Below are 19,769 nucleotides of genomic sequence, written 5' to 3' on the forward strand. Positions count from 1 at the left end.
TGAACTGGCTGTGAGGAGTAAGGAAGCAGACACAAAGATGACTCCAAACCAGAAACAACTGGGTGGAGAGCAGCACCACTTTCTGAGACAGGGAAGTTTTTGACAGTTTTAGAAGTGGTGCCAATGAAGATCTGAGGTATTGTCAATAAATCCAAGTAAATGCTAAGTAGGCAGCTGAATATGTGGAAAAGGTTCCAAACAGAGGAAGGCATGGCCGAGAGACTTTGACTTAATGTGTCAATGCAGCACACGGATTAAAACACAGGCTTCAGGGTCAGCCCATCCAGGGTTGAATCTCAATTCTGCCACTTTTTTTTTTTTTTTTTGAGACGGAGTCTCGCTCTGTCGCCCAGGCTGGAGTGCAGTGGCACGATCTCCACTCACTGCAAGCTCTGCCTCCCGGGTTCATGCCATTCTCCTGCCTCAGCCTCCTGAGTAGCTGGGACTTCAGGTGCATACCACTACACCCGGCTAATTTTTTGTATTTTTAGTAGAGATGGGGCTTCACTGTGTCAGCCAGCATAGTCTCCTGAGCTCGTGATCCGCCCACCTCGGACTCCCAGAGTGCTGGGATTACAAGCGTGAGCCACCATGCCTGGCCTCACTTTTTTTTTTTTTGAGACAGAGTCTCATTCTATCGCCCAGGCTGGAGTGCAGTGGCACGATCTCGGCTCACTGAAACCTCCGCCTCCTGGGTTCAGGCAATTCTGTGCCTTAGCCTCCCAGGTAGCTGGGATTATAGGTGCCAACCACCACGCCTGGTTAATTTTTTGTTTTTGTATTTTTAGTAGAGACGGGGTTTCACCATCTTGGCCAGGCTGGTCTTTTAACTCCTGACCTCGTGATCCACCCGCCTCTGGCCTCCGAAAGTGCTGGGATTATAGGTGTGAGCCACCACGCCTGGCCAGTTCTGCCACTTTTTAAGCATGGCTTTGGCCTTGTCACTTAATCTCTTTGCCTGAGTTTCCTCATCTGTAAAATAGAGATATTAGTACATACTTCGTAAAGTTAACGTGAAAATTAGAAGAACATGTTAAATATCAAGAACAGTAGTACTGGCAGATAGTACCAGTGATTATTATCTTCAACAGCAGCAAGAATCATCTGGAGATGCTGGAAATCATGGCAATGGAAAGAAATCCCTTAGGGAGAAGAAGGCCAAGTACTGAACCCTAAGGAACATCAACATGTACGATTCAGAGAGAGGAGAAGGCACCAGTAAGTTTCCTGGGAATAAAGAAGACTCAGATGGGTAGGAGGAAAATCAGGAATGTGTAATAACATGCAAGTCTAAAGAAAAAGAGTCTCTGCCGGGCGCGGTGGCTCACGCCTGTAATCCCAGCACTTTGGGAGGCCAAGGCGGGTGGATCACGAGGTCAGGAGATCGAGACCATCCTGGTTAACACGGTGAAATCCCATCTCTACCAAAAATACAAAAAATTAGCCGGGCATGGTGGCGGGCGCCTGTAGTCTCAGCTACTCGGGAGGCTGAGGCAGGAGAATGGCGTGAACCCGGGAGGTGGAGCTTGCAGTGAGCCGAGACAGAGCCACTGCACTCCAGCCTGGGAGACAGAGCAAGACTCTGTCTCAAAAAAAAAAAAAAAAAAAACTCAATAATGGGCTGCTATGTTGTGTGTTGCTGCAGGATAAATACATACTTGCTGGTCTGAACTGGCTGTAGGGGGGTCACCGCTGACCTTGACAAAAACAGATTTAGTCATGAGTTGAAGGGAAAATTTTACAGCATCTGGAGCCCAGGTTGTGTAGATAATGCTTTTTGAGAGTTCTGGGAATAAAGTAGAACAGAGAAATGGGGCAATAGATGGAGGTGGGTGTGAGGAAGTCAGATTTCACCACAAATCTGGTTTTAAAGACAGGAGATATAAGAGCTTTTATAAAAGGTATGGACCTGTGGCAGATGAAGGAACACATTTTGTCACCAGCACCCCTTAGGGTTCAACTTGACTGTCTTCCGCACATGCTGTAAAGTGGTCCAAGGGTGGAAAAGACTGTCTTACTCATCTCTGTTCCCCAGTTTCTAGCACAGAGCCTGCATAGGAGGGCAGAGGGATATCTGTGGTATATACAGACAAACTCATCTTTCCCTTGGCATTTTTCCCTGAGGATAGAAAACTAGGATTCTTCACAATTTTTCTATTGCTGGTAATGATAACTTCATGTAAATCACTCTAAGACTTTCCCAAAACAGATACAGCCTCTGAAGAACACTGGCCCACTAAAATGAACTCCAGAAAGGATCTTCTCCTGCTGGAAGACCCAGACATGGAAATTATAAACAGAGACCACTAAGTACCAAATGAGGCACTGACCTGCAATTGGACCATCAGGTCCAGGAGAGCTAGGGGAGGCCTAATGGGCTCCATCTCTGTGAACAAAAGCTGAGCACAGAGACCTATTACAAATCTACTGGCTGGTTTCTCCTATATGCAGTTAATTCTACATACATCTACTTGGTTCCTCCTGTTACCACGAATCTAGGAAATTCCTGATTTCCTATCACAGATTAGATCAAACTCAACTCTGCTTTGGGAAAACAACAAAACCACCCCCACCCCCCAACACTAACTCCATTCCCACAGTTCCCTTCTCAAGCTGCCTTAGGCCATGTCCCTTCTGTCCATCCTTGGCTCTGTATTTATGCTGTTCCATTCTTTTGTTTATCTAAACTATAAACCACAGTTCAACAGTTCAAGGCAGGGTGCAGTGGCTCATGCCTGTAATCCCAGCACTCTGGGAGGCCAAGGCGGGAGGATCACTTAAGGCCAGGAGTTCAAGAGCAGCCTGGGCAACATAGTGAGACCCTGTCTCTACAAATATATATATACACATATATATACACACATACACACATATATATGTATATATACACACACACACGTATATATACACACATATATATACACACACACACGTATATGTGTGTGTATGTATGTGTGTGTGTATATACATATATATGCCAAGTGTGGCAGTCTGCCTATAGTCCCAGCTACTTGGAAGGCTGAGGCAGGAGGATTTGATGAGCCCAGGACTTTCAAGCTACAGTGAATTATGATCACTACCATACTCCTACCTGGGAAACAAAGCAACAAACTGTCTCAAAAATAAATAAACAAACTACAGTTCAAACCTCATTTTGTCCACAAAAACGCCTGTTGACTTTTTAACCTAGACTTTCTAAATTCCCAGTTTGTCTTTGTATGTCATAATTATTCTGCCTTATAAATAATTCAAAGGAAAATAAATCATAAGTTTTTATTTTTGCAACTAGACTCTAAGTTGTACAAAGCAAAAAATCTTGTCTTGTTCTATTTCTGGGCCCAACAGCTAGATATTTAGCAGGTCTTTAACGATGCCACCTAGGATAATATGATATTGCCGCTATGAAACCACCTGGTCAACCTTTGCTTAATCACTTACAGACCATGTTTCCAAGTGCAGTTCCTTATCTAACTTATTTGTGCCAGCTCCCACATACATATGCACTCCCAGGAGCCTATGACCACTGAGGCACACACCTTCATCAGTCCCGTAAGACCAGAGGCCCTATATCCCACTCTAACGGGACCAGATATTTCACCAATCGGTTCTTTTAGACAGGGTCTCACTCTGTTCTCTAGGCTAAAAAGCAGTGGCATGATCATAGTAGCATCAACCTCCCAGGCTCATGCAACCCTCGCATCTAAGCTGGGACCACAGGCGTGTGCCACCACACTAGACTATATTTTTTAATTTTTTGTAGATAGGGTCTTCCTATATTGCCCAGGCTGATCTCAAACTCCTAGGCTCAAGCATTCCTCCCACCTCAGCCTGCCAAACTGCTGGGATTATAGGCAACTGCCACTGCACCCAGCACTAATAGGTTTTATGTGTTTGTTTTGAGACAAAGTCTTGCTCTGTTGCCCCAGGTTGGTGTGCAGTGGCATGATCTCAGCTCACTGCAACCTCTGCTTCCCAGGTTCAAGCAATTCTCCTGCTTCAGCCCCCCAAGTAAGATTACCTGGGATAACAGGTGTGTGCCACCACACCCAGCTAATTTTGTACTTTTAGTACAGACAGGGTTATGTTGGCCAAGCTGATCTCAAACTCCTGGCCTCCGGTGATTCACCCACCTCGGCCTCCCAAAGTACATGTGTGAGCCACTGTGCCTGGCCCATATATATATATATATTTTTGTTGTTGTTGTTGTTGTTGTTTTTGACAGAGTTTTGCTCTTGTTGTCCAGGCTGGAGTGCAATGGTACAATCTTGGCTCACTGCAACCTCTGCCTCCTAGGTTCTAGTGATTCTCCTGCCTCAGCCTCCTGAGTAGCTGGGATTACAGGTGCCTGCCACCACGCCCAGCTAATTTTTGTATTTTCAGTAGAGATGGGGTTTCACCATATTGGCCAGGCTGGTATCTAACTGCTGACTTGTGATCCACCCGCCTCGGCCTCCCAAAGTGCTAGGATTACAGACGTGAGCCACCTTGCCCAGCTGCCCGTTTTCAAGTAACACAAAAACACTCTTGGGAGGTCCCACTGCATAGACGGCATATTCAAGCCTCCCAATGGTTATCACTTTTAACAGGCTCATTAAGAGATATTTTAGCTTTTCTAATTCACCCACACTGTGTGCCCAAAGATGAACAACAGAATGAACAATCTCACAGCCTCTCCAGTGATATCTGTAATCTATGCAATAAACTACAAGTGTTTCGGTAGAACCATTTACTTATGATACAAAGCAGCAGCACCTGGGACACACTTGAGGTATCCCATTCATCTACACCTATAACTTTACTCTTCCTGAGAAGAGATTACAAAGAAGTGTCCATGGTACTTAAATCCAAAATCTCTCCAAAACTCCAAAGCAATTCCTGGTCATCTCATTTACTTCCAGGTACCAGGATAAACCTTTTTTTCTGTTGCATAGCCTCAAGTGCTGTTTCTCCCCCTCTCCTCCCAAATACTAACTACTGTATCACTGTAAGAGTAACAGCAGTAAATAAGCCAGAGGTTGCCAGGCAAGCTCTTTGCCCACTGGGCCCTGAGGGACCAGGCTGCCTGCCCTACTGATGTCTTCACTTACTGAACAAGTAACTTGGAGCTGCTGCTGCTGCTGCTGTGGTGGTGGTGTCTGTTCCTGGGGAGTCTGCTGCTGCGGCTGCTGTTGGGGGTCCCATATATGGACAGTTTGAGCCGTATTCTGGTAAGTGCCTGCCACAGCCTGCACAGCCACTGGAATGTGGATGTTGCCATTCATGAACTGTGCTGGAAAGAGAGAGTTTGCAAGGGTCTGCACTACCTCTTCATGGGAGTTTTTCACTACAGATGTGGTGCCCACCATCTTCTCCTTGTCATCCTCCAGCTTGACAGCTGCCAGGGCCGTAGGGGAGCCACTGACGTGAACTGCGTTGTAGGCTTCCTGGGGAATGGCAATGTGAGTAATGCTCTGCTGCTGAGGGTCCCCCCGGGGCTGGGCAGAATAAACAGGGATGGTCCAGGTTTCTCCTGTAGGGCTAGTAATGGTCCCAGTGGCACTGTACAGGTGGGCACTGTCTACTGTCAGTAAGTCTGGCCTCAAAGACACATAACTCTGCTGCTGGCCCTGTGGAATGGCCAGCACGGTGGCCACTGGCTGCCCTGAGATGGCGTAGGACACAGTGATGGGCATGTCCACTTTGCGCTTCTTCACTGGCTGGAGGACACTGGCTGTGCCAACCCGCCGCTCCCCTTCCCGGGGTGAGCCCTGCTGGGATGGTGGTGGGGAAAGGGCACCCACGGTCTGGATTTGGATCTGCTGACCACCAGCAAGAGACTGGCCAGCCACCAGCTGAGCCTGGATTTGCTGATGTGGGATGTGCTCCTCCGGGATTTCTGCAGCCTGGATCTGCTGGGCCGCTTGCACGTGCTGCACCTGGATCTGAGCTGCTTGCAGCTGCGAGGGACTGGGACTCTGCAGAGACGGGGTCTGAATGGAGGGGGCTGCTGACTGTGGTGCCTGGCCTTGGATCTGCACCTGGACCTGGATGGGTTGCTCAGTAGGCTGGTGAACGGTGAGCTGTGGGGAGAGCTGCTGAGCTGAGACCTGTTGCGGAGACTGCTGTACCTGCACCTGGACCTGTAAGCAACAAGATTCATCAGTGAGTGAACCAGGCAGCACTGAAAATCCAGCATCCAAAGAAGGAAAAAAAAGATCCCAGACAGGGGCCCTGCACAATGTGAGAAAACACCGGCATACTCAAGGCTCCTGAGGACACAATACGTAAAACTAAATGCAGAATTGTCCAGCAGCACATTACAATCACAGGGACATGTATCCACCCCAGAGAGCAAGCAAGACAATTAACTAGGGTCTAACAAGGAAGTATCAAAACTTTTTTTTTTTTTTTTTTAAAAAGACGGATTCTCTCTGTTGCCCAGGCAGGAATGCAGTGGCGCAATCTCAGCTCACTACAACCTCTGCCTGCCAGGTTCAAGCAATTCTCCTGCCTCAGCTTCCAAAAGTAGCTGGGATTACAGATATGCTGGAGTCTATTATCAAAACTTTGGTTTTGGAAATTATCAAAACTTTTGTTTTTTGTTTTTTTTTCCAGACGAACTCTCACTCTGTCGCCTAGGCTGGAATGCAGTGGTGCGATCTCAGCTCACTGCAACCTCCACCTACCAGGTTCAAGCAATTCTTGAAGCGTCAGCCTCCCAAGTATCTGGGAGTACAGACATGTACCACCACATCCAGCTAATTTTTGTATTTTTAGTAGAGATGAGGTTTCACCATGTTGGCCAGACTAATCTTGAACTCCTGACCTCAACTGGTCCACCCACCTCGGCCTCCCAAAGTGCTGGCATTGCAGGCGTGAGCCAAAACGGCCGACATTTTTATTTTCTTTGAGACAGAGTTTTGCTCTTGTTGCCCAGGCTGGAGCACGATGGCATGATCCTGGCTCACCACAACCTCTACCTCCCGGGTCAAGCAATTCTCCTGCCTCAGTCTCCTGAGTAGATAGGATTACAGGCATGCATCATCACGCCCAGCTAATTTTGTATTTCTAGTAGAGACAGGATTTCACCATGTTGGCCAGGCTGGTCTCGAACTCCTGACCTCAGGTGATCTGCCCGTCTTGGCCTCCAAAAGTGTTGGGATTACAGGAGTGAGCTACCACGGCCGGCATTTAAAATTTTTTTTTGAAACGGAGTTTCATACTTGTTGCCCAGGCTGGAGTGCAATAATGCGATCTCAGCTCACCACAACCTCCATCTCACAGATACAAGCAATTCTCCTGCCTCGGCATCCTGAGTAGCTAGGATTACAGGTGCCTACCACCATGCCCAGCTAATTTTTCTATTTTTACTAGAGATGGAGTTTTGCCATTTAGCCAGGTTGGTCTTGAACTCCTGCCCTCAGACGATCTAACCGCCTTGGCCTCCCAAAGTGCTGGGATTACAGGTGTGAGCCACCACATGGGGCCCTTTTTGCATCTAAAGACAGGGTCTTGCTCTGTTGCCCAGGCTAGAGTACTGTGGTAAGATGATACGCCACTTTAAACTTCAAACTCCTCAAGTGATTCTCCCACCTCAGCCTACTAAATAGTAAATAGGTAGGACTACAGGTACACCACCACCACACCCAGCTAAATTTTTCGTTTTTTTGAGACAGTCTCACTCTGTCACCAGGCTGGAGTGCAGTGGTGTGATCTCGGCTCATTGCAAACTCCCCCTCCCGGGTTCAAGCTATTCTCCTGCCTCAGCCTCCTGAGTAGCTGGGACTACAGACGTGTGCCACCATACCCAGCTAATTTTTGTATGTTTAGTAGAGCTGGGGTTTCACCATGTTGGCCACAATCGTCTCGATCTCTTGACCTTGTGACCCGCTCGCCTTGGCCTCCCGAAGTGCTGGGATTACAGGCTTAAGCCACCATGCCTGGCCTTTTTATTTTTTTTTTCTGCTTTGAGATGGAGTTTTGCTCGTTCCCCAGGCTGGAGTGATATGGTAGTCGCAGCTGCATCCCGGGTTCAAGCTATTCTCTGGCCTTAGCCTCCCAGTAGCTGGGATTACATGTGTACATGTGCCACACACCTAGCTGAGATTTTTTTTTTTTTGAGACACAGTCTCATTCTGTCGCCTAGGCTGGAGTACAGTGGTGCGATCTCGGCTCAATGCAACCTTCACCTCCCAGGTTCAAGTGATTCTCCTGCCTCAGCCTCCCGAGTAGCTGTGACTACCAGCGTGTGCCACCACATCCGGCTGATTTTTTGTATTTTTTTTGAGGAGGAGTCTCGCTCTGTCGCCCAGGCTGGAGTGCAGTGGCCGGATCTCAGCTCACTGCAAGCTCCGCCTCCCGGGTTTACCGCCATTCTCCTGCCTCAGCCTCCAAGTAGCTGGGACTACAGGCGCCCGCCACCTCGCCCGGCTAGTTTTTTGTATTTTTTAGTAGAGACGGGGTTTCACAGTGTTAGCCAGGATGGTCTCGATCTCCTGACCTCGTGATCCACCCGCCTCGGCCTCCCAAAGTGCTGGGATTACAGGCTTGAGCCACCGCGCCCGGCCGATTTTTTGTATTTTTAGTAGAGATGGGGTTTCACTTGTTAGCCAGGATGGTCTTGGTCTCCTGACCTCATTATCCGCCCACCTCCCAAAGTGCTGGGATTACAGCCATGAGCCACCACGCCCGGACCTAATTTTTTTTTTTTTTTTTTTTTTGAGACTGAGTCTCACTCTGTCACCCAGGCTGGAGTGCAGTAGTGCAATCTCGGCTCACTGCAAGCTCCGCCTCCCAGGTTCACGTCATTCTCCTGCCTCAGTCTCTTGAGTAGCTGGGACCACGGGCGCCCACCACCACGACCGGCTAATTTTTTGTATTTTCAGTAGAGACGGGGTTTCACCATGTTAGCCAGGATGGTCTCGATCTCCTGATCTCGTGATCCACCCGCCTCAGCCTCCCAAAGTGCTGGGATTACAGTCGTGAGCCACAGCGCCCAGCCCTAATTTTTGTATTTTTAGTAGAGACAGGGGTTTCATCATGTTGGCCACGCTGGTCCCAAACTCCTGACCTCAGGTGATCCACTAGCCTCGGCCTCCCAAAGTGTTGGGATTATAGGCATGAGCTGCCCAGCCCCCAGCCTGATTTTTTGGACAGGAGTCCCCACCCCCGGGGCCAAGAACTAGTATTGGTTCGTGGGAGGAACGACACAGCACAGAGGTGAGCAGCAAGTGAGCATTACTGACTGAGTTCCACCTGTCAGATCAATGGTGGCATTAGATTCTTGTAGGAGCATAAACCCTGTTGTGAACTGCAAATGTGAGGGATCTACGCTGCATGTTCCTTATTAGAATCTAATACCTAGCCAGGCACAGTGGCTCATGCCTGTAATCCCAGCACTTAGGGAGGCTGAGGAGGGCAGATCACTTGAGGGCAGGAGTTCAAGACCAGCCTGGCCAACATGGTGAAACCCCATCTCAACTTCTACTAAAAATACAAAAAATTAGCCAGCCATGGTGGTGCATGCCTGTAATCCCAGTTATCTGGGAGGCTGAGGCAGGAGAAGAGCTTCAACTCAGGAGGTGGAGGTTGAAGTGAACAGAGAGAGCACCACTGCGTCACAGCCTGGGCAACAGAGTGAGCCTCCGTCTTTAAAAAGAAGAAAAACTAATGCCTAATGATGCGAGGTGAAAAGTTTCATCCCAAACCACCCCCTATCAATGTCTATGGAAAACTGTCTTCCACAAAACGAGTACCTGGTGCCAAAAAAGGTTGGGGACCACTGCTTTAGAGTGCTTACTTAACATATGTTTGCTTTAATGGGAAAGGCATTCAAATAAACAGAATCCCAATAATTTAATCTGAGCAGTATTACCATAACCTGGATGACAAGTTTCTGATAACAATGCAGTTACTGTCTTATTATGTCAGCATGCAAAACAGCATAAAAAAAAACATAGTATGCAATTTTTTAAAAACAGCTTTAACCATCAGACACATAGATAAATTACCCTAATCACAAGTAGGAATTAGAAAGGTAGAAAACGGCCGGGCGCGGTGGCTCAAGCCTGTAATCCCAGCACTTTGGGAGGCCGAGACGGGCGGATCACGAGGTCAGGAGATCGAGACCATCCCGGCTAACACGGTGAAACCCCGTCTCTACTAAAAAATACAAAAAAACTAGCCGGGCGAGGTGGCGGACACCTGTAGTCCCAGCTACTGGGGAGGCTGAGGCAGGAGAATGGCGTTAACCCGGGAGACGGAGCTTGCAGTGAGCCAAGATCCGGCCACTGCACTCCAGCCTGGGCGACAGAGCGAGACTCCGTCTCAAAAAAAAAAGAAAGGTAGAAAACAAGAAGGCAGAAAATGAGGCCAGGAACAGTTGCTCATGCCTATAATCCCAGTGCTTTGGGAGGCTGACACAGGTGGATTCATTGAGCCCAGGAAACTGAGACCAGCCTGGATAACATGGCAAAACCCCATCTCCACTAAAAATACAAAAGTTAGCTGGTGTGGTGGCGTGTGTCTGTGGTCCCAGTTACTCGGGAAGCTGAGGAGAGAGAATTGTTTGAACCCAGGAGGCAGAGATTGCAGTGAAGTATGATTATGCCACTGTATTCCAGCCTGGGCAACAGAAACCCTAACACTAAAAAAATAAAAAAAGAAGGCAGAAAATGAGAATGAGGGGCTCTATCTAATAACAGGAAACACATGACAAAAGATAACCAAAGATGATACTAAAACTGCATAGCCACATGCAAAACAGTCAAAGTGGACCTCATCCTATCATACACACAAAAAAAGGGAAAGGTTGTGAATAAACATTTCTTCAAAGAATATACGCAAATGGGGCCAGATGCAGTAGCTCACGCCTATAATCCCAGCTCTGTGGGAGGCCAAGGTGGGTGGATCACCTGAGGTCAGGAGTTCGAGACCAGCCTGACCAACATGGTGAAACCCTGTCTCTACAAAAAATACAAAATTAGACGGGCATGGTGGTGCATGCCTGTAATCCCAGCAACTTGGGAGGCTGAGGCAGGAGAACCACTTAAACCCGGGAGGTGGGGGTTGCAGTGAGCGGAGATCACACCACTGCACCACAGCATGGGCAACAAGAGTGAAACTCCATCTCCCAAAAAAAAAAAAGAAATATATGTAAATGGCCAAGAAGTACATAAACAGTTGCTCAATATCACTAGCTATGAAGGAACTTCAAATCAAAATCACAATGAGAAACCACTTTATATCTAATAGGCTGTGACTAAAAAAGACAGATAGCAAGTATTGATGAGGATATGGACAACTTGAAACTGCTGGTGGGCATGTTAAATTGGCCAGACACAGTGGCTCATGCCTGTAATCCCAGCACTTTGGGAGGCTGAGGTTGGCAGACCACGAGGTCAGTTCCAGACCAGCCTGGCCAACATGATGAAAGCCTGTCTCTACTAAAAATACAAAAATTAGCCGGGCATGGTTACACGCGCCTGTAATCCCGGCTACTCGGAAGGCTAAGGTAGGAGAATCACTTGAACTTGGGAGGCGGAGGCTGCAGTGAGCCGAGATGGCGCCACTATACTCGAGCCCAGCCTTGGACAGAGTGAGACTCCGTCTCAAAAAAAAAAAAAATTTTTTTTTGGTGTAATAGCCTTTTTTTTGTTTTGTTTTGTTTTGTTTTGGGAGGCGAGGGCTTGCTCTGTTGCCCAGAGGCGGAATCTGGTTCAATTCACCTCCCTGGTTCAAACAATTCTCGTGCCTCAGCCTCCTGAGTAGCTAGGATTACAAGCATGCATCACCATGCCCAGCTAAATTGTGCATTTTTAGCACAGACGGGGGTTTCACCATGTTGACCAGGTTGGTTTCAAACTCTTGACCTCAAGTGATCCACCTGCCTTGGCCTCCCAAAGTGCCAGGATTACAGGTGTGAGCCACTGTGCCTGGCCTGAATTATACATTTCAAAAAAGGCCAGGCACTGTGGCTCACACCTGTAATCCTGGCACTTTGGGAGGCTGAGGCCGGTAGATCACAAGGTCGGGAGATTGAGACCATCCTGGCTAACACGGTGAAACCCCATCTCTACTAAAATACAAAAAATTAGCCGGGCACGGTGGTGGGCGCCTGTGGTCCCAGCTACTGGGGAGGCTGAGGCAGGAGAATGGTGTGAACCCGGGCGGTGGAGCCTGCAGTGAGCCAAGATCACGCCACTGCACTCTAGCCTGGGCGACAGAGCGAGATTCCATCTCAAAAATAATAATAATAATAATAAATTTTTTAAAAGCTCAGGTTTTGACATCACAGACTTCAATGTGAATACGTCCATTGATGCTGCACTTTTCTGCCTGTGAATCCATGGGGAAATTTAACCTCTAAACAGTTTCTTCAGGTATAGTATAAAAGGAGAGAATGTCTACTTCCCTACAGTGTTGTGGACATAAAATAGTATTTAATTACAGATCACAGGTGCTCAAATAAGTAGGTTTATTATTTCTCTCCATGCAGTCAAATATTATTTCCTTGCACCAGTGGTTCTCAAAATGTAGTTTCCATGCCAACAACAGCAGCACCATTCAGGCACTCAGAAATACAAATTGTCAGGTACCACTCCAGACCTACTAACTCCGAAATTCTAGGAAGTGGTTTTATCAAGTACTCCAGTGTAATTACATGGTCAAATTTAACAGCTAGGGCCATATGCCAAAGACGTAAGAGGAAACTATGCAGCCAATTACTGCAGAACAGCAGTTTTCAAGTTTTCTTAGTCAAAGCTTGAATTTGGGGCTGGGCACTGTGACTCACGGCTGTAATCCCAGTACTTTGGGAGGTCAAGGCAGGAACTTGAGATTGAGTTTTGCTCTTGATGCCCAGGCTGGAGTGCAATGGCACCATCTCGGCTCACCGTAACCTCAGCCTCCCGGGTTCAAGCGATTCTCTTGCCTCAGCCTCCTGAGTGGCTGGGATTACAGGCATGTGCCACCATGACTGGCTGGTTTTTTTTTTTTTTTTTTTGTATTTTTAGTAGAGATGAGGTTTCTCCATGTTGGTCAGGCTGGTCTCAAACTCCCAGCCTCAGGTGATCTGCCTGCCTTGGCCTCCCAAAGTGCTGGGATTACAGGCGTGAGCCACCATGCCCGGCCCTAGTTTTTTTTTTTGAGACAGAGTCTCAGTCTATCGCCCAGGCTGGAGTGCAGTGGTGTGATCTTGGCTCATTACAACTTTGGCTTCCTGGGTTCAAGCGATTCTCCTACCTCTGCCTCCTGAGTAGGTGGGATTACAGATGCTCACCACCATGCCTGGCTGTTTTTTTTTGTTTTTGTATTTTTAGTAAAGATGGGGTTTCCCCACGTTGGCCAACTTGGTCTTGAACTCGTATCCTCAAGCAATCCACCCACTGCAGCCTCCCAAAGTGCTGAGATTACAGGCATGAGCCAACCCGCCTGGTCGAAAACTAGGAATTTTAAAAATAGTAAATCATGCTGGGCACAGTGGCTCATGCCTGTAATCCCAGCACTGTGGGAGGCTGAGGTAGGTGGCTCACAAAGTCAGGAGATCAAGACCATCCTGGCTAACACAGTGAAACTCCGTCTCTACTAAAAATACAAAAAAAATAATTAGGTCAGGCGCGGTGGCTCACGCCTGTAATCCCAGCACTTTGGGAGGCCGAGGTGGGTGGATCACGAGGTCAGGAGATCGAGACCATCCTGGCTAACAGGGTGAAACCCATCTCTACTAAAAATACAAAAAATTATCCGGGTGTTGTGGCGGGCGCCTGTAGTCCCAGCTACTCGGGAGGCTGAGGCAGGAGAATGGCGTGACCCCGGGAGGCGAAGCTTGCAGTGAGCCTAGATCACGCCACCGCTCTCCAGCCACGGCAACTGAGCAAGACTCCATCTCAAAAAAATAATAATAATAATAATTAGCCGGGCATGGTGGCGGGTACCTGTAGTCCCAGCTACTCGTGAGGCTGAGACAGGAGAAAGGTGTGAACCCAGGAGGCGGAGCTTGCAGTGAGCCGAGACAGAGTCACTGCACTCCAGCCCAAGTGACAGAGTGAGACTCTGTCAAATAAATAAATAAATAAATAACAGTAAGTCTTTTTAAAAATCAGATAAAGCCAGACGCAGTGGCTCATGCATGTAATCCCAGCACTTTGGGAGGCCAAGGCAGGCAGGGTCACATGAGGTCAGGAGTTCGAGGCCTGCCTGGACAACATGGTGCAACCCTGTCTGTACTAAAAATACAAAAATTAATCAGGTGTGGTAGTGTATGCCTGTAATCCCAGCTAATGGGGAGGCTGAGACAGGAGAACTCAATTGAACCCAGGAGGTGGAGGTTGCAGTTAGCCGAGATCGCATCACTCATGCCAGCCTGGGGGACAGAACAAGCCTAGTTCTAGAAAACAAACAAACAAACAAAAAAACACATAAAGCCATTATATGTTAACATAAATAAGTAACATTCTTATGAAAAATGACTATTTGCCAAAATAATTATAATAAGAATTGCATTGTTTTACATTTTTGGAAACCTGTTTTTTTTTGGGGGGAGTACAGTGACATGATCTTGGCTCACTCAGCTCAGTGCAACTTCTGCCTCCTGAGTTCAAGCAATTCTCCTGCCTCAGTCTCCCAAGTAACTGGGATTACAGGTGCACACCACCATATCTGGCTAGTTTTTGTATTTTTAGTAGAGATGGGTTTTCGCCATGTTGGCCAGGCTAGTCTCAAATGCCTGACCTCAAGTGATCCGCCTGCCTCAGCCTCCCAAAGTGTTAGGATTGCAGGCGTGAGCCACTGCGCCCGACCTATTTTTGCAAACCTCTTTAGTGGCTGACTTAATACAAGGTAACTGAATTCTCCTATCTGCTTCTGCACTCAATCTGTTGTGCTATCATACATCACACATGGCTCTGCAAAACTCCAGCACATGGTCAGGAGAGAATGAAAGTAAAAAAGGCAAATAACATACTGGCATTGTAACAAAAACAGCTTTGACCTTGAGGAACCCTAAAAGGTGCTTGGAGGTTACCAGGAGTCTCTCTCTTTTTTTTTTTTTTTTGAGACGGAGTCTCACTCTGTTGCCCAAGCTGGAGTGCAGTGGCGCCATTCTCCTGCCTCAGCCTTCCGAGTAGCTGGGACTATAGGCACCCACCACCATGCCCTGCTAATTTTTGTTTTGTATTTCTATTAGAGATGGGGTTTCACCATGTTAGCCAGGATGGTCTCGATCTCCTGACCTCATGATCCGCCTGTCTTGGCCTCCCAAGGTGCTGGGATTTCAGATGTGAGCCACCGCGCCCTGCCTCTAGGAGTCTCTTGAAGCACCATTTGTGAATCACTGCTGGCCAGGAATGGTAGCTCATGCCTGTAACCTCAGCACTTTGGGAAGCTAAAGCGGGCGAACTGCTTGAACTCAGGAGTTCAAGACCAGCCTGGGCAACGCAGTGAAACCCCGTCTCTACCAAGAATGCAAAAAAATTAGCCAGACGTGGTTGTGCGCCAACTGTGGCCCCAGCGACTCAGGAGGCTCAGGTGGGAGAACTACTTGAACTCAAGAGGCAGAGGTTACAGTGAGGCAAGATCGTGTCACTGTACTCTGGCATGGGTGACAGAGTGAGATCACCATCTCAGAAAAAAATAAGGGTAAGGAAAAACAAAAGAACCACTACTATTGTGTTAAACACATAGTATGTTCTTAAATTATAATATGGCTTGCTTAAAACAAAATGTCAAAAATCTGGTTATTATCACTGAAGCACAGCTCGTATGCTTCATGCTTTACTGTATTTCTTAACTGATTTTTCTTTTTTTCTTATTGAGACAAGAGTCTCACTCTGTCACCTAGGCTGGAATGTGTTGGCACAATCTTGGCTCACTGCAACCTCCATCTCCCAGGTTCAAGCAATTCTTCTGTCTCAGCCTCCTCAGTAGCTGGGATTACTGGCGCCTGCCACCATGCCTGGCTAATTTTTATATTTTTAGTTGAGACGAGGTTTCACCACATTGGCCAGGCTGGTCTCGAACTCCTGACCTTAAGTGATATGCCCACCTAGGCATCCCAAAGTGCTGAGATTACAGGCAGGAAGCCACTGCACCCAGCCGATTTTTCTTCTTTTAAAATGAGGTATCTGATCAACTCATTTTTTTTTTCTGAGACGGAGTCTTGCTCTGTCACCCAGGCTGGAGTGCAGTGGCCGGATCTCAGCTCACTGCAAGCTCCGCCTCCCGGGTTCCCGCCATTCTCCTGCCTCAGCCTCCGGAGTAGCTGGGACTACAGGCGCCCGCCACCTTGCCCAGCTAGTTTTTTGTATTTTTTAGTAGAGACGGGGGTTTCACTGTGTTAGCCAGGATGGTCTCGATCTCCTGACCTCGTGATCCGCCCGTCTCGGCCTCCCAAAGTGCTGGGATTACAGGCTTGAGCTACCACGCCCGGCCCAACTAATTCATTTTTCTTAGAAATCATTTATCAGGCCAAGTGAGGTGGGTCAGCATGTAATCCCAGCATTTTGGGAGGCCAAGGCAGGTGGATCACCTGAGGTAGGGAGTTCGAGACCAGCCTGGCCAACATGGTTAAACCCCCTATCTACTAAAAATACAAAAATTACCCAGATATGGTGATGCGCACCTGTAATCCCAACGACTCAAGAGGCTGAGGCAGGACAATAGCTTGAACCTGGTGGGGCAGAGGTTGCACTGAGCCGAGAACATCCCACTGCACTCCAGCCTCAGTGACAGAGAAAGACTCTGTCTCAAAACAAAAAGAAAAACAAAAAAAAAAGAGAGAAATTACTTATCAATGCTCAAGTTTCCAAAACAATTAAATGGCTAATGTGGCTAATGGCTATTGTTAGCAGAAATACTAGGGAGTAGCCGGGCGCGGTGGCTCAAGCCTGTAATCCCAGCACTTTGGGAGGCGGAGACGGGCGGATCACGAGGTCAGGAGATCGAGACCTTCCTGGCTAACACGGTGAAACCCCGTCTCTACTAAAAATACAAAAACTAGCCGGCGAGGTGGCGGGCGCCTGTAGTCCCAGCTACTCGGGAGGCTGAGGCAGGAGAATGGCATAAACCCGGGAGGCGGAGCTTGCAGTGAGCTGAGATCTGGCCACTGCACTCCAGTCCGGGCGACAGAGCGAGACTCCGCCTCAAAAAAAAAAAAAAAAAAAAAAAAAAGAAATACTAGGGAGTTAGGATTTCCAATCTACCTCCTAAGTGGGGGACATCTCTCCATCACTCCAGAAATGAAACAAAATAACAAATAATCTGATGTCACTTTATATTCAAAATAGTAAGAATTTAAAATTAGGGGAATAAGAGTTAAAAGTAAATTTAAGGGCTGGGCACGGTGGCTCATGCCTGTAATCCCAACACTTTGGGAGGCTGAGGTGGGCGGATCACAAGGTCAAGAGATCCCTGGCTAACATGGTGAAACCCTATCTCTACTAAAAAAATACAAAAAATTTAGCTGGGCGTGGTGGTGGGCGCCTGTAGTCCCAGCTACTTGGGAGGCTGAGGCAGGAGAATGGTGTGAACCCAGGAGGTGGAGCTTGTAGTGAGCCGAGATAGTGCCACTGCACTCCAGCCTGGGTTACAGAGACAGACTCTGACTCAAAAACAAACAAACAAACAAAAACAAAGAGCAAATTTAAGGTATTTAAGGTAATTAAAAAATAAGACTTAATATGTTTATACCCTTTATTACTAAGTAAAAGTAAGTCAATAAGAAATTAAATGTGTTGGCCAGGCGCTGTGGCTCACGCCTGTAATCCTAGCACTTTGGGAAACTGAAAAGGGTGGATCACCTCAGGTCAGGAGTTCGAGACTAGCCTGGCTAACATGGCGAAACCCCGTCTCTACTAAACAAAAAAAATTAGCTGGGTGTATTAGCCGTGCCTATAATCCCATCTACTCAGGAGGCTATGGCTGTAGAATCACTTGAACCAGGGACGTGGAGGTTGCAGTGAGCTGGGATCACACCATTACACGCCAGTCGGGGTGAAAGAGCAAAACTCTGCCTCAAAAAAAAAAAAAAAAAAAAAGTAGATTTTTTATTTATATTACTTTCCTTCAATTTTTAAATTCATGTAAGAGCATAGCTTTTTCATTGGGTAGAAAATTACTAAATAATCATATTAAGAATTCAGAAGCCGGCCAGGCACGGTGGCTCAAGCCTGTAATCCCAGCACTTTGGGAGGCCGAGACGGGCGGATCACGAGGTCAGGAGATCAAGACCATCCTGGCTAACACGGTGAAACCCCGTCTCTACTAAAAACTACAAAAAAATAGCCGGGCGAGGTGGTGGTGCCTGTAGTCCCAGCTACCCGGGAGGCTGAGGCAGGAGAATGGCGTGAACCCGGGAGGCGGAGCTTGCAGTGAGCTGAGATCTGGCCACTACACTCCAGCCTGGGTGACAGAGCGAGGCTCCGTCTCAAAAAAAAAAAGAATTCGGAAACAGGCCGGGCGCGGTGGCTCATGCCTGTAATCCCAGCACTTTGAGAGGCCGAGATGGGCAGATCATGAGGTCAAAAGATTGAGACCATCCTTGCCAACCAACATGGTGAAACCCCATCTCTACTAAAAATACAAAAAAAATTAGCTGGGCGTACTGGCGCTCGCCTGTAGCCCCAGCTAGTCAGAAGGCTGAGGCAGAACCACTTGAACCCAGGAGGCAGAGGTTGCAGTGAGCCGAGATCATGCCACTGCACTCCAGCCCAGGCGACAGAGCAAAGCTCCGTCTCAAGAAAAACCACAAAAATTTGGAAACAAAACTAAAAAACACAACAAATCTATCATTCAGATATAACAACTGTCAACATCTTTTTTTAAAAAAAGTATTAAATTTTACTTGAAATTAAAATGAAATGAGGTGCTAAGTGCTGTGGCTCACGCCTATAATCCTAAATTAGGAGGCTGTGGCAGGAGGATCACTTGAGGCCAGGAGTTTGAGGCCACCCTAGGCAACATAGCAAGACCCATCTCCACAAAAAGTAAAAATATTAGCCAGGCATGGTGGTGCATGCCTATAGTCCCAGCTACTCCAGAGGGTGAAATGGCAGGATCACTTGCACCCAGGAGTTCAAGGCTGCAATGAGCTATGATTGTGCCACTCTACTCTCTAGCCTGTAGTCCCAGCTACTCAAGAGGCTGAAGTGGGAGGATCTCTTAAAGCATGGGAGGTTGAGGTTACAGTGAGCCTCTGATCACACCACTGCACTCCAGCCTGGGTGACAGAGCAATACTCCATCTCAAAAAATTTTTTTAAAAAATTAGTTCGGCATAGTAGCTGTAGTCCAAGGTACTCAGGGGGCTGAAGCAGGAGGATTGCTTGAGCCCAGGAAGTTCAGACTGCAGTGAGCCGTGATCATGCCAAAGCACTCCAGCATGGATGACAGGGCCAAGCTTGGCTAAAATTTCTTTTTTTGTGTGTGTGATGGGGTCTCTGCTCTGTTGCCCAGGCTAGAGTGCAGTGGCACGATCTCGGCTCACTGCAACCTCCACCTCCTGGGCTCCAAGTGATCGTCCAGCCTCGGTCTCCTGAGTAGCTGGGAACACAGGCATGCACCACTATGCCTGGCTAATTTTTTGTATTTCTGGTAGAGATGGGAGTTTTGCCATGTTGCCCGAGCTGGTCTAGAACTCCTGGGCTCAAGCAATCCACTCGCCTTGGCCTCCCAAAATGCTGGGATTACAGGCATGAGCAACCAAACCCAGCCAAACTTGCCTAAAATTTAAATTTTAAGTAGAAAGGAATAAAACTACTCTTGCAGGTACCATATACCACAAACCATATCTCACTA

The 19,769-nt window shown here is 47.7% G+C and overlaps 1 protein-coding gene across 5 annotated transcripts in view; it reads right to left on the reverse strand.

The window, feature by feature from the left end:
- QRICH1 (glutamine rich 1) overlaps positions 1-19,769 on the reverse strand; it is a 68,825-nt gene that overhangs the window by 24,677 nt on the left and 24,379 nt on the right. For all 5 annotated transcript variants that reach the window (XM_033206798.1, XM_033206809.1, XM_033206816.1 and 2 more), the window contains one exon: positions 5,088-6,119. In XM_033206798.1, the coding sequence (XP_033062689.1) occupies positions 5,088-6,119 (1,032 nt within the window). The remainder of the gene's footprint in view (positions 1-5,087; positions 6,120-19,769) is intronic.

Source organism: Trachypithecus francoisi, unplaced genomic scaffold (assembly GCF_009764315.1).
Source record: "Trachypithecus francoisi isolate TF-2019V2 unplaced genomic scaffold, Tfra_2.0 Lachesis_group0, whole genome shotgun sequence".
In the NCBI taxonomy this organism is placed as follows: Eukaryota; Metazoa; Chordata; class Mammalia; order Primates; family Cercopithecidae; genus Trachypithecus; species Trachypithecus francoisi.